The following is a 14,063-nucleotide window of genomic DNA, read 5'->3' on the forward strand; positions in this document are numbered from 1 at the left end:
CCGCTGTGCAGCCCCCCCGCCCGGGCAGTCGCCTGGGCAGAGGGCGCAGAGCTGGGGTCCATCCCCACCGTTGTCCAGGGCGCAAACAGGGCAGCCGGGCAAACGCTGGCGGGTGAGTGGTGGTGAGCGAGGTCCTTGCAGAAGGAGGGGGGTCAGACTCCCCCACCTGCAACTTGGAGACACGTCTGGGCCTGAGGCCTCCCTCGCTCCCCCAGACGGGCCCGGGGGGGGTGGTGTTCAGGCCGCAACCCCAGGACCCCGTCCAGGGCACGATGACAAGGCCGTCCCCTCGCCAAGCCCCCTGCAGCCTCTGTAGCCGAGCGCCCCACCCGCCCCACCGGCTCCAGCCACCCCTTGGGGTCCAGCCCCCTCCGCAGGCGTGTGAGCAGGGCAGGGACGTCCCCGAGGGACAGGCTGGGGTCCCGGCGTGTGGGTGTTTGCGTCTGGGGGCCCTGCACCAACCTAACGTCGCAGTCTCTGTGGAAAGAGCGGAGGGAGGGCAGCTGACTGGCAGCTCCTTCCAGGGGGGCCTTCACCCTCACACCTGGGGTCCCGGGAGGGACAGGGCCGCGGTGGGGCACCCCCTGCAGGACACACAGGCCTGGCCCAGACCCGGAGGGTTTCTGAGCTCCCCGGGCCCTGGTTGTGCCTGAGGCTCCACCTCTGCAGCCCCGACGGGGGCGTGTCCGCGTGTCCTGGTCATGGGCGCTCGGGGCGGGCGCGGCCGTCGTGGCTGCTGTGGCGGGAGCCCTCCCAGCCGGCCCGCCCCACCTGGGCCGCGGGAAGGGCTCGCTGGCGGCGCTCTGTGTGCTCAGGGGCCCAGGCACCATCTTCCCGGGAAACCTCTCTCTCCTCAGCCGGGCGACGCGGGTCCTGCTGTCCTGAGGGCTGTCGGCGAGTGGAGCGAGGCTGCGCCCAGTTCGAGGACGTCTGCCTGGGGCCCCCTCCGCCCGGGTACCACCCCGTCCCGTTCCTGGACGGCCCGCACCAGGTAGGGGCGGGGAGACCCCACGGCCGGTCCGCACGCTGCCCACGCTGCAGCCAGTGCGTGGGGGGCTGGGGGCTGCGGGGGCCCCTGAGCCTCCCCCCTGCTCTCCGCAGGAGGCCAGCGGCAGGCCCGGAGGTGGCCTGAGCCCCGGGACAGGGACGCCCACCACGCAGGACCCCCCGGGAGGCAGCAGGTAAGAGGGGTCCACCCTCAGGCCGTCAGCCGGCCTCCCAGGCGTGCACAGTCTCAGGTGGGGGCAGGGCCGCCCTTCCCCACACACCTGCCTCGGTTTCCCCCGCCTTCAGCCCCGCAGACACCACAGGCCTCAGCCTGTGGCCTGGACAATGGGGGCCCGGCCGGGCCTGCTGCTTCCAGGGGAGCCCGGGCCCTTCCTAGCACAGAGGGGACGAGGGGACGTGACCTGGAGCGGGGGCGGCAGCAGGGTGGCCCCCGCAGCGACGTGCGGGCAGGGGGGCAGCGAGTGGCCAGGCGCTTTCCTCAGGAGCCCCTGCGGGCACCGCGGGCTGGGCCACAGGACACGGGAGCACCAACCCGGGCGCCTCCCCCCATCAGAGCCCGAGCTCGAGCCCACCTCCCGGGACTCAGGGGCCCTTGGCCTCCTTCACCCCCGCCCGCCCGCCCCCCTGCCCGACGCCTGCTGGGGGGCCTGGGCCTCGGGCCTCCGCCAGGGACCCAGCTCTGTGCCCGAGCCCCCACCCAGCCCCACCAGGGTGAGCAGGAGGCCTGCCCCAGGGCCTCCACCTGCTCTCCGAGGGTGCCCCCCCCCCCAGCTGCCTAGCTCTGGCCCCGGCACCAGCTCCCTCCGCCCTCACCTGGCTCTTGACCCAAAAAGCCCACCCCCTGGAATTGTGGGACCCACCCTTCCCGCCTTCCCGCCGCCGGCCTCGCAGACGCGCGTCTGGTTCGCATTAAGGAGCCCTTGCCTTGGGAAGCGGAGGCCGGGTCCCCCCGGGGGGCAGGGCGTCTGCCGGGGCTCAGCCACAGGAAGGGGGTGAGGGGGCCCGAGGGGGGGCAGGTACTCGATTCCCCTGATGCCCGGCTGAGCCCACCCAGCCGCCCGGCTCGGGCTGTGAATGAGGGGCCCACAGGCAGGTGGGGGAGGGGCCCAGGGCTCCTGCCCCCCCCCAGCCCCCAGCGCTTTCTGCCTGGATGTTCTCGCCACCACCCCCCTCCGCCCCCTCCGCACGGGGCGCCTCATTCGCTCCCCGAGGACCTGCTGTGAGGCCTCCCCGCCCTCACAGTTCCTGGGGCAGACCTTTCTGCAAGGCGTGGGGCAGCTGGGCCTGACCCGCTGCGGAGGGGGGTACGGGGCTCCTGGGTCCCCCCTGAGCTGGCTCAGGCAGAGGCAGAGCCCTCAAGGCAGGGCCCCGTCCAGCCAGCCGCCCAGCCCTGCTCCCCGTGCTGTCTGGGACCCTGGGACACGGCGGCGACATGGCCGTGGGGCCTGGGCACAGGGTGGGGAGCTCCTGGCGGCAGGCTGGCACCCATGGCCCACCGTGAGCCGCTCTGCCTCCCGGGTCGGCCCAGGCCAGGGAGGGGGCGAAGCAGTGATCAGGTGGCCGCACCCCACGGGGGAGACACGCGTGGACAAGGCCGGCGCCGTCCCTCAGCCACTGGAGTCCTGGGGGTGTCGAGCTGACCGGGCTGGGCCGGCCACGGCCCCCTCACCCTCAGCGCGGCCTCAGCCGGGCCAGGAGCCCCCTTCCTCCGTCCGGTGACCCTCAAAGCCAGGGCCAGCCTCGCATGGCTCACACTCTCGGCCGGTCAGTGCCGCCACCGCGCCCCACGGTCACGGAAAGGCCCGAGGGTGGCCGGACGGAGCTGGCGGCCTGGCGGGGGGGGGGGGGGGGGGCGTTCAGCCCAGGCCCCGGGACCGGCTTTCCCGCCGCCCGCAGGGGCCTCACACTCTCCCCACGTGGGTCCCTGAGCTGCCGCCTCGCGGGCCAGGTGAGCCTGCCCGTCACAGGGCCGCCCGCCCGCCCCGGGCCTGTTCCCGCTCCGCCTGGCATTCCTGCGGAGACATTCCTGGCTCCTGACGGAATTTCACAACATGACAGGCCGGCCGCGTGGTGTCGGCGGCAAAGCCCGGACTGGATTTCACGGGCGCGGCCGCCACGGGGAGTGGGGGGGTCTTGGGCCCGGGCCCGGCCTCTCCCCCCAGGAGCCCTAAGGGCGCGGGGGGACTTGTGGGGGCCCGGGCAGCCCTCAACCCAGCGCCACCCACGGCCAGGGACCCGCCCGGCCTCGCCCACGGCTGCTCGTGAGGGCCCCGCAGAGATCCCGGCCGCCCCCCAGGCCCTCCTGCTCGCTCAGAGGAAACGGTTTAACAGGACTCGGAGAGCAGGCATTGACTCGGTCGTTAGGCCGACACGGGGGCCGGTTCATAGTTCTGTGGGGCCGGTGGTTGGGGCTCACAGCCCGCCCCCTCCGCTCAGGTCCGGGCGACCGCCGAGCATCACAGGGAGCCCAGGCCTTTGCCCCCCGCGGCTGGGCCAGCGCCCCGCTCCTCACCCGCTGCAGCCAGGACCCCCGCCGTCCCCTCAGCCTCCGAGGGCAGAGCGGCCTGGGGCAGGGTGGGCCACCCGGCCGGCCCCCCGGGGACCAGGAGCTCTGGGCAGCAGCCACCGGGTCGTCGGCCCAGAGGACGCGCTCAGGTGGCGGCCTGTCCTCTCCCAGGTGCCAGCCCGCGGCCGGGAGCAGCCTCGGTCACAGGGGGTGGTCAGAGACTCCTGGCTGTGGTGGCCCTGAGCCGGGCAGTGTCCTGGCAAATGGGGGGCCCAGGTGGGCCGGGCGGGGGGAGCTCCTGGGAGCCCAGCAGCCCCATAGAGGCCGTGGGGTGGCAGTCACAGAGCGTCCAGGCCGCAGGGCACGTGGCTTCTGTCCCCTGTCCCTCCCCGGCCAGGACCTGCGGGTGGGCTCGGCCTCGGCCTCCCTCCCAGGGTGGGCTGGGTGCTTGACTCTAAAAACTGTTAAAGGCCGTGAGACGAGCCCGTGCGGCCCGAGCAGCCGTGGGGAGCAGAGCAGGTGTGAGGGGGGCGCGGGAGCAGCTGGCCACCCTCAACCCCCTCCCACCCCCCTGCAGCCAGCGATGCCTCTGCCTGACTCAGGGCTGGAACGGGGACCACGCAGAGGGAGGCTGGGGGTGGGGCTGTTCCCCTGTCCCACACTCACGGCCCCCCTTGGCAGGTACCCCCAAACTGAGAACACCCTGCAGGCTTCCCTGGGCCTGGAGCCCGCTGCCCACAGGGGACGGGGCCCCTAAATGGTGCCGACCCCTCAGCCCCAGGCCAGGCTGGGGGTTCATTAGCCTCTGGTGTGTGCGGGGGGGTGGGGGGCTCACTCGGAGGGGCCATGTGGCCGTGGGACCCCCGGGTGAGGAGAGGCCTCCGGCTGCCCCAGGGATAGGGCCCTCGACGGCCGGCTGAGCCCCTGGGCTGAGGGTCCCAGGGAGGCGACGACGGTGTCCAGCTTGGCCCCCAGCGAGGGCAGCCAGGCTCCAGCAGTGAGCCGCCCACAGAGCCTGGCCTCGCGGCCTCGTGGGCAGGGCAGGTGGGGAGAGCCCTGGCCCCCTGCAGCTGCCGCCCTCGGGGACCGTCCCCCCAGTTTGTGTCTAGTTGGGGCTGGGCTCTCACGTGACGCCACAGGCTGAGCAGAAGCGCCTGCCCCAGCACCGGGGCCTGACCCAGACTCCGCGTGGGGCCTCCCTGACCAGGCCCCAGGGGCCCACGCCCAGGTCAGGCCTCGGGGCCACACCCACGGGAGCCTGTGCCCCTGCCCCCTGCGGCCGGCCGTGGTTTCTACGTCTGGTCCGCAGCACGGCCGCCTGTCTGACCGCGGGGCCGCCAGGCCCACACCCCCAGGGTCTTGATGGGCCTTGGGGTGGACGGGCCTGGGCCACACGGGCTGCTGAGGCCTTGGCTCACCGGGAAGCGTCCCTCGGACAGGGCCGCCTTCCTCCCGCCGCCCACTGAGCGCTCTGCCAGGGGGTCCAACGCCCGCTCCCCGAGCCTCACTCTGCTCCGCGGCCCCAGCCAGGAAGCCGGCTGTGGGGGCCTGGGCGCCGGCCCACTCGGCGCTGCTTCCACCCGTTGTGGCCGGTGTCTCGGCTCTGACCATGGGTTTTCCCGGCCCCGGCCACTCGGAGAGGCCCTCAGAGCCAGGCCACGGAGCGTGGCTGCGGCCCCGGGTCCGACCCAGGCTGCAGCGGTCACCGCCTTGGCCACGGCTCCGCTCAGGGTCAGGTCCGCTCCGCGCTCGTCACCCTGACCTAGAAGGGCAGCGTTGGGGCCTCGACCTCCGATGGGACCCTCCCAGGCCTCAGGGGAGGGGAGGGCGTGGCCTCGGGGTTTGGGAGCACCAGGCCCTCCCTGGGGAAGAACCAGCCCCCTCAAACTCACAGGGCAAAGCCCCAAAGGATCAAACTCTTTTTTTAATGTGTTTTTATTGATTTCAGAGAGGAAGGGAGAGGGAGAGGGAGACAGAAGCATCAATGATGAGAGAGAATCGTGGATCGGCTGCCTCCTCCTCGCCCCCCACTGGGGATCGAGCCCACAGCCCGGGCCTGTGCCCTGACCGGACTCACACCGTGACCTCCTGGTTCCGAGGCCGTGGCTCGACCACTGAGCCCCGCTGGCCGGCCCGAGAGGAAATCTTGACGGTGGAGAGGCCGGTCGGGGGCCAGCCCTGGCCAGAGCCCACTCCCAGGCTCCCCGCCCCCTCCGTGTCCCCGCCCCCACCCGTGGGCCTCTCAGGGCGTAGGGTCCGTGGAGGAAGCGGGAGGCTCCGCTCAGCGCTGTGCACACAGTCGGGGCCCGATCGGCGTGGGTGGGTCCCATGGCCGCCCTGGGTCAGCAGGGCCCTCAGTGCTCTGCCTCCCGGGATGCCAGGCCCAACCCGCGGGGTCCACGGGAACCTCAGCCCTTGGCGCCCCTGGCCTGCGCCCCGGCCCCGCCGTCTGCTCGCAGCCCTGGGGGTTCTGTAAAAACGCTGGGCTCCTCCTTCAGGTCCCTTAACGCCGCCGCCCGGGGACCCTGGCTATTCTTCGCGCTAAAACACTTACCTGCCTCCCCCCACACACCCCCCCTCACGACCGAAACGCCCGTTCCCCCCCTCCCCCGCTCGAAATGAAGGAATTTTAAACCCTTTGTCTTTAAGTTTTATCACCCAAACCAGCATGTGGCACCTCAGCTTGGCCAGGGGTCAGCCTGGCTGGTCGCCGAGCCGTCAGGGAGCCCCCCCCCTCCCCCCCCCCGCTCCCCGCCCTCTGATGGCAAAACACGGGGCCACGGAGGGGCCTCCTGGCTGCCTCCAAGGCCTGGGGTTGGACAATTCAGGGCGGAGCCCAGTCTGTCAGCCCGGGGCCTCTGCGCCACCCAGGCAGCACGTCCGAGGCCAGAGGACTCGGGGCGCCCACACTGCACCAGCGGCCTCGTCCCCCAAGGACGTGCATCAGGGCCCAGCCGGTTCTGCAGGCAGCTGACCCCCGGGGGTCAGTGTTGGGGTGGGCGGGGGGCCCGTCTCTCACTGCACGGCGAACCTGGCCCCAGAGCCCTCCGCTCCGGACGGACATGCCAAGATGGGTCTGGAGCTGCCCACCTCGGGCAGCAGGGCCGGGCAGCTCTGTCCACCCTCCGACGGACACGGGCCTGGCCGGGCTGCCCCTCCTGCCTCCATCCCCACCTTCCCGCTCCCGCCTCACCAGGTGACAGTGACCCCTAGTTCCCAGGAGGGCAGCCCCCGCCCAGCGGCTCGGCCCCTGCGGAGCCCTGTGCCCGACGTCTCCGGTCGCTCCGTGCCTGGGCGCTTTCTGAGGGCCCTGCTCGCCCTGCGAGGCCTCGGCACCTCGACGCCCCTGGAGGCAGCGCCGGCTGGCGAGGGGGTGGGTTTGTCCCTCTAGCTCCGGCTGTTGGTGCCACGTGTGGGATCAGACAGCGAGATGCCAAGGCCGAGGGCAGAGAGCGGCCCCAGCCTCGTGGCCCCTCCTCCAGGGGCAGGGCCCGGCCAGGGGGGCCGCACACGCTGACCCTGAGGCAGAGGGGGGCCTGGAGGCCAGGACAGCCACCCGGGTACCCTCTGGCCTTCCAGGGTCCCCCGCACTGTGGCCCCAGGTGCGTGTGCATGGGGAGGGGTGCCACACACGTGGGCCCTGGGACGTGCACTCAGGGCCTCCCTTTTTCTCCCCGCAGGCCTGAGGGGGCAGCCGAGGCAGAGCCAGGGACCGAGGCCCCCCCAGGTAGGTGGGCAGTGGGGGGGGGCAGTGGGGGGGCGCGGGCTGTCCCATCCAGTAGACCAGTGATGGCGAACCTATGACACGCGTCAGAGGTGACATGCGAACTCATGTTTTTGGTTGGTTTTTCTTTGTTAAATGGCATTTAAATATATAAAATAAATATCAAAAATAGAAGTCTTTGTTTCACTATGGTTGCAAAGATCAAAAAATGTCTCTATGTGACACGGCGCCAGAGTTAGGTTAGGGTTTTTCAAAATGCTGGCACGCCGAGCTCAGAGGTTCGCCGTCACTGCAGTGGACCAGCCGTCGCCTCTGGAAGGCAGGCGCTTGCTCCCCTCCTCTGGACATGGCTGCAGGCTGGGCCTCGGGTTGGGCGGGCACCCTGCCTGCCCAACGTGGACACCCCCAGAGGCAGGACCACGGGGCCTGGGCAGGTGGGGGACGTGGACTGGCCCAGGGTCCTCACCAAGGCGTGGCCCCCTGGGAGGCTGTGGGCACGGGGGCGGGGGAGGGGGCGGGGGGGGGGCGGGGTGTCCAGGGCAGGGGCCCCCCAGCCCCGGGCTCTCGGCCCTCAGCCCAGCTGGGTGCCCAGGTCCAAGCCCCTCCCCACCCAGGAAGGTCCTGGTGTGGGTGCAGCCGGGCCTGGCAGTGCCCCCGGCCGTGTGCTGACCCTCTGACGGCTGGCCCCGGGATCACCCTCTCAGAACCCCCATGTGTGACTGAAGAGGGGGGAGGGGGGAGGAGGGGACGCCCCTTGCTGTCTTGGGGGGCCAGTGTGGGTCGCCTGCACTTCGAGGGGCCTGAGGAGAAGGGCTTCCGGGCACAGGGCCACCGGGACCACGTGGCGGCCGGGCCCGGCCTGGGTGGCTGAGGCCAGCGGGGTGGCCACCGGCCAGGCTCCCTCCCTCCGCCGAGGCCTGGGGACGGGGTCAGAGGAGGGCTGGGCTGGGCCGTGGCCGCTGCCCACGGAGTCCCCGCGGGGCCCCCGCTCCCGGGAACACCTAGAGACGCCCGGAAACACGGCGTTGCCATGTGCCCCCTCCGCCCGCGGCCGGCGCCCGGGTGCGGAATGCGGCCCCTCCCAGCGCCCGGGCCGGGCCACCCGGGGCTCCAGAGGAACCGACTCCGGGCCAAGCCCACTCCCGCCGGCCAGTCCTCTCCGTCCTGGGTCCTGGGTCCTTCCCGGGGCGCACCCCACAGCCCGGCCCAGCGGGGTACCCGCCCCCCCCGCCTGTCCTGGGGCCGGGGCGCCTCCCTCCCGCCCGCTCAGCTGCGCGCATTCCTGTGTGAGCCGGGCCAGCCGCGAGCTTTTTCCACGCGCTGTGCCAGCCCCCCGCCCGGAGGGAGGGGCGGTTCCCATGGCAACCTCACTCTGTGCCTCCTCATTTTCCTCTTTCTGTTTCTCCAACTTTGAGGCCCTCCAGACAGCGTTCAGGCTGCAAAGCGGGGACGTGCTTTTCCCTCCCCCCACACCCCAGTCCCCCACAACCCCCCAACTGCCCCCTCAGCAAAGCAATCCCCCCACACCCTGGTCCCCCACAACCCCCCACCCCCCCCAGCAGAGCAATCCCCCCACACCCTGGTCCCCCACGACCCCCCCCCAAACTGCTCCCCCAGCAGAGCAATCCCCCCACACCCTGGTCCCCCACGACCCCCCACCCCCCCCAGCAGAGCAATCCCCCCACACCCTGGTCCCCCACGACCCCCCACCCCCCCCAGCAGAGCAATCCCCCCACACCCTGGTCCCCCACGACCCCCCACCCCCCCCAGCAGAGCAATCCCCCCATACCCTGGTCCCCCACGACCCCCCAACTGCCCCCCCAGCAGAGCAATCCCTCCACACCCTGGTCCCCCACAACCCCCCACCCCCCCCAGCAGAGCAATCCCCCCACACCCTGGTCCCCCACGACCCCCCCCCAAACTGCTCCCCCAGCAGAGCAATCCCCCCACACCCTGGTCCCCCACAGCCCCCCAACTGCTCCCCCAGCAGAGCAATCCCTCCACACCCTGGTCCCCCACGACCCCCCCCAAACTGCTCCCCCAGCAGAATGGGGAGGGCTTCAAAATAGGCAGCCAGGTCTTAGAGCCTTGATTATTTGGAAAAACACTTTAGAGGAAGTGAATTATTTTTCTCCTAAAAGGTGGGGAGGTACTTTCTAAAGGATCCCAGCCACGTGGCCCCAGCGGGAAGGGCGCTCTCTGCCCGCCCCGCCCTGCGCCCCCCACGGGGCCCTGCCCTGCCCCCTCACAGCCCTGCCCTCCAGTCGGGCCCCAGCTCTGCCCCAGGAGCTGACCTGCAGCCGGGCCTGTGTCCTGAGGGTGCAGGTAGTTCACTCGCCCAAATTCATCTCTTTTTTTTAAATATATTTTTACTAGAGGCCGGGTGTGCGACATTTGTGCATTGGGGGGTGGGGGGGTCCCTCAGCCCGGCCTGCACCCTTCGGCGGTCCGGGAGCCCTCGGGGGGATGCCGGCTGCCATGGAGGCGGGAGAGGCCATGGGGCTCGCCAACCGCCAGCCGTCAGCTGTCAGCTGTCAGCCTGACGTCTGGCTGAGCAGGGCTCCGGCTGTGGGAGCGCACTGACCACTGGGCAGCTCCTGTGTTGAGCATCTGCCCCCTGGTGGTCAGTGCGCGTCATGGCAACAGGCCGTTCCACTGTTTGGTCTATTTGCATATTAGCCTTTTATTATGTAGGATTGACTGCAGAGAGGAAGGGAGAGGGAGAGGGCACATCAGTGATGAGAGAGAATCAGGGATCGGCTGCCTCCTGCACGCCCCACACTGGGGATCGTGCCCGCAACCTGGGCCTGTGCCCTGACCGTGAATTGAACCGGGACCCTTCAGTCCACAGGCGATGCTCTATCCACTGAGCCACACCAGCCAGGGCCCAAATTCATTTCTTCACCGTGTGCCCCAGCAGCTGGGCAAAGGGCAGCCAGGTCTGGGCAGGTGGGGGCGGGGCGGGAGGCTCTGGGGTGCCATGGGGGGGTGGGTCAGTCCGAGCCTCTCCTGTCTCCCACAGGGGAGTACGTCATCATGATCCAGGACGTGACCACCCCCCCGTTCCTGGGCCGCAGGCTGCCCACGGCCTTCAAACACCTCCGGGTGTCCGCCAGGGGCCCGGCCGGCAGCGCCCCCGCCCTGGAGAGAGCCCCCGAGCCTGGACCCGGGAGGGCCGCCCACCCCCGGGGACAGGCGTCCCCTCCGGACACCACCTCATCCTGAAGGACAGAAACGCCGCCGCTGCTTCCCGTGGCGCCACCCCGCCCCCTCCCCAGGCGGCCCCCACGCTCCCAGGCGGCCCCCCCACGCCCCAGAACCCCTGGTGTTAATAAAGTGCTCAACGTTGACGACGGAGCCCCGAGCGCAGCCCCTCCACCCCGACACGTGGTGGCGGCTCCGGGTGGCCGTCCGCACCCCACGTGCTCCCCGTCCTGCAGCGCAGCCGGCCAGCTGACGGCTTGCCTCCTCCCCTCGCCCGGGCCTCCGTGGGGACGCAGGGCCTGCGGGTGGCCTGGGGACTCAGAACCAGCTCCCAGAGGAGAACTTGGGGACCAGTGTCAGGGGATTGGTTTTCGAGAAATGGGCTGCACATCTGAGCTTCACCCAGGACGAGCAGGGCTGGCGGGCTGCGCGTGGGGGCTCCGGGGGGGGCGGGGGGGCCCCAGCCGGACACATGCTCAGCACCGAAGGGCGGGCCGTGCCACCGTCATCGGACGCCCCTCCCCGTGGGCTCACCCGTCCCAGAGAACCCGGATGCACGCCCGCTGGTCCCTCTCCTCCCCATCCCCTCAGCTGACCACCCGCTTCCTCCTCCCAGGGAAATGGGCGCAGGCAGGGCTCTCCTGTCAGCACATCCCCTCAGGGCCCCCGGGCACCCTCTGAGCCAGGCCCATACCCTCCCATGGCCAGGGACCACGGCTGCCACAGCAACCCCACCAGGCCCCTGACCGCCCAGCGTTGGGGCTGGGGCTCCGTCCCACCTCCCTGGGCCTCTCCCCAGCTCCAGACCGTGACGGCCAGCTGGGAGGCTCGGGGTACAGGTGCGGCCTCCCCAGGGTGTGGGAGGCCGGCCGACTAAACATGCCCCGAGCCGCGTTCCCGCCCGACCCTTCGAAGCTCATCCCCAGCCCGCACGGTCCCAGCAGGTGACATCAGGTGACACCCAGTCGCTACCAGGACCCGAGCCCCCCCCCCCCCCAGCTGGACCCGCCCTGGCCCTCCTCTCCTCTCCTCTCCTCTGCTCTGCTGCCTCGGCCCTTTCCGGAGGCCTCCCGGCCCCTCGCGCACCCACCCCAGCGACTCCTCCCACTGGCTCCTGGGTCCGTCTTCCCACCTTTGCTCGCCCCGGCTTTACTTACTGTCTTGTTCGTCGTCTCCTGGGCGCGTCTGTGCGGCCTCAGCGCCCGGCGCAGTGTGGCCTCCAGGGGCCGCGCTCACCTGTGCCGGTCAGCGTGGATCTGGAGCACCTGCTCCGCCTGCGCCAGGCAGTGAGGGAGGCGCTGGAGGCCAGCCCGGTGCGGGGGGGGGGGGGGGGGGGGGGCAGGAAGAACTGACAGGTGATGAGCTGGAGGGTTGGGGGAGCAGATGGAAAGAAGAGGGTGGGGGTGAGTGGGTGGGTAGATGGACGAATGAGGTGGATGGATGGGTGGGTGGGTGGATGAATGAAGTAGATGATGGATGGGTGGATGGGTGGTTTGATGGATGGTGGATGGGTGGGTGGGTGAGTGGATGGGTGGTGGATGGGTGGATGGGTGGGTGGATGGATGGTGGATGGATGGGTGGATGGGTGGTTGGGTGGATGGATGATGGATTGGTGGATTAGTGGTTGGATGGGTGGGTTGATGGATGGATTAGTGGGTGGATGGGTGGGTAGATGGGTGGATGAATGAAGTAGATGATGGATGGGTGGATGGGTGGATGGGTGGGTGGGTGGGTGGATGGATGGATGGATGGGTGGGTGGGTGGGTGGATGGATGGATTGGTGGATGGGTGGGTGGGTGGGTGGGTGGATTGGTGGGTGGATGGGTGGGTGGGTGGATGGATTGGTGGGTGGATGGGTGGGTGGATGGATGGATTGGTGGTTTGGTGGGTGGGTGGGTGGATGGATGGATGGATGGGTGGGTGGGTGGGTGGATGGATGGATTGGTGGATGGGTGGGTGGGTGGGTGGGTGGATTGGTGGGTGGATGGGTGGGTGGGTGGATGGATTGGTGGGTGGATGGGTGGGTGGATGGATGGATTGGTGGTTTGGTGGGTGGGTGGGTGGATGGATGGATGGATGGGTGGGTGGGTGGGTGGGTGGATGGATGGATTGGTGGGTGGGTGGGTGGATGGATGGATTGGTGGATGGGTGGGTGGGTGGGTGGGTGGATTGGTGGGTGGATGGGTGGGTGGGTGGATGGATTGGTGGGTGGATGGGTGGGTGGGTGGATGGATTGGTGGGTGGGTGGATTGGTGGGTGGATGGGTGGGTGGGTGGATGGATTGGTGGGTGGATGGGTGGGTGGGTGGATGGATTGGTGGGTGGGTGGATTGGTGGGTAGGTGGGTGGATGGATTGGTGGGTGGGTGGGTGGGTGGATGGATGGATTGGTGGGTGGGTGGGTGGGTGGATGGATGGATTGGTGGGTGGGTGGGTGGATGGATGGGTGGGTGGGTGGGTGGTGGATGGGTGGTGGGTGGATGGATTGGTGGGTGGGTGGTGGGTGGATGGATGGATTGGTGGGTGGGTGGGTGGATGGATGGGTGGGTGGGTGGGTGGTGGATGGGTGGTGGGTGGGAGGAGGGGGTGGGCAGATGAGTGGATGGACGAGCACATGGATGGACAGGTGGAGAGATGGGTGGTCAGGTGACTGTGGGTGGAAGAGAGGCTGGTTGGCCTTCAGAGGTGGGGCCACGTGGGATCACTGTTCTGACTTGGAAGACAAGAGGCCCAGCCTCAGCCCGACGCCCGCCCTTCCTTCCCGACCTGCCCTGGCCGCCACCCCAGCGCCCGCCCTCCCAGCGTTTCTGTTGGAAGGTTTCCCGCCAATTTTCCCTCCGCACCAATCAGTGGTGGGTGGGAGGATGGAGCGGGCCCTGCAGGACCCCAGGAGCTTCCCTCCCCAGCTCCTCTCCGGGGCCACGCGGGAGCAAACGAGAGAGCCAGCGAGGCAGAGGGGTGCAGAGCCTCCTCGTGCAGAGCTGACGTAACTGAGCCTGAGCGGGGGTGCGGGGGGGCAGCTGGGGCCCCTTCAGGCTCCAGGAGCTCATGGCCACAGGTTTCTGGTTCAGCAGAGCTTCCGCGGGCGGGCCGTGAGGAGAGGCCGGGCCGGTGCCCGGTGGGCATGGGAGCCGCTGACTCCGGGTCAGAGCACCTCGGCAGCGGGGGGCGGGGGGGCTCCTGCCCGAAGCCGCAGAGGCAGAGGCCGTGGGACGGCCGCCCAGACACAGGGCAGGGCCTCCACGGGCCCCGGTGACCAGCCCCCCCTCTGCCAACCCCTTCCCCCCGCCAGCGGCTGCCCCGGGACCCAGCCAATCAGCCGCTCTCCCTTCTCTTCAAGACGAAACTCATTCCTGTCGAAGGAAAACCACGGAAATGACGTCTCAGTGTGGGAAGAAGACGGTGCGGGCACAGGGACAGCCGCTGCGTCTCCCCCGCCAGGAGGGCCCCAGGAATTAACCCCGAATCACGCAGCCCAGGGCGGGAGCCACACGCGGCTCCTGTGGACTCGGGCGGGGCCGGCTCCTGAGTAGTAGACTCTCTGCAGACACGGTGTGAACCCCACTCTCCAGTCACCAAAGCAGACCAGGCGGGGCCCCGGGGCCTCGGGGTCCAATGGGACC

General features: G+C 70.1%; 1 protein-coding gene across 1 annotated transcript in view; it reads left to right on the forward strand.

The window, feature by feature from the left end:
* Positions 1 to 10,522, forward strand: part of MORN1 (MORN repeat containing 1) — a 28,111-nt gene extending 17,589 nt beyond the window's left edge. The window contains exons 11-14 of the mRNA XM_059691535.1: positions 858 to 991; positions 1,102 to 1,181; positions 7,195 to 7,241; positions 10,261 to 10,522. Coding sequence (XP_059547518.1) covers positions 858 to 991; positions 1,102 to 1,181; positions 7,195 to 7,241; positions 10,261 to 10,463 — 464 coding nt within the window. The 3' untranslated portion in view covers positions 10,464 to 10,522. The remainder of the gene's footprint in view (positions 1 to 857; positions 992 to 1,101; positions 1,182 to 7,194; positions 7,242 to 10,260) is intronic.
* The last annotated feature ends 3,541 nt before the right edge of the window (positions 10,523 to 14,063 follow it).

Source organism: Myotis daubentonii, chromosome 3 (genome assembly GCF_963259705.1).
Source record: "Myotis daubentonii chromosome 3, mMyoDau2.1, whole genome shotgun sequence".
NCBI classification, from domain to species: Eukaryota; Metazoa; Chordata; class Mammalia; order Chiroptera; family Vespertilionidae; genus Myotis; species Myotis daubentonii.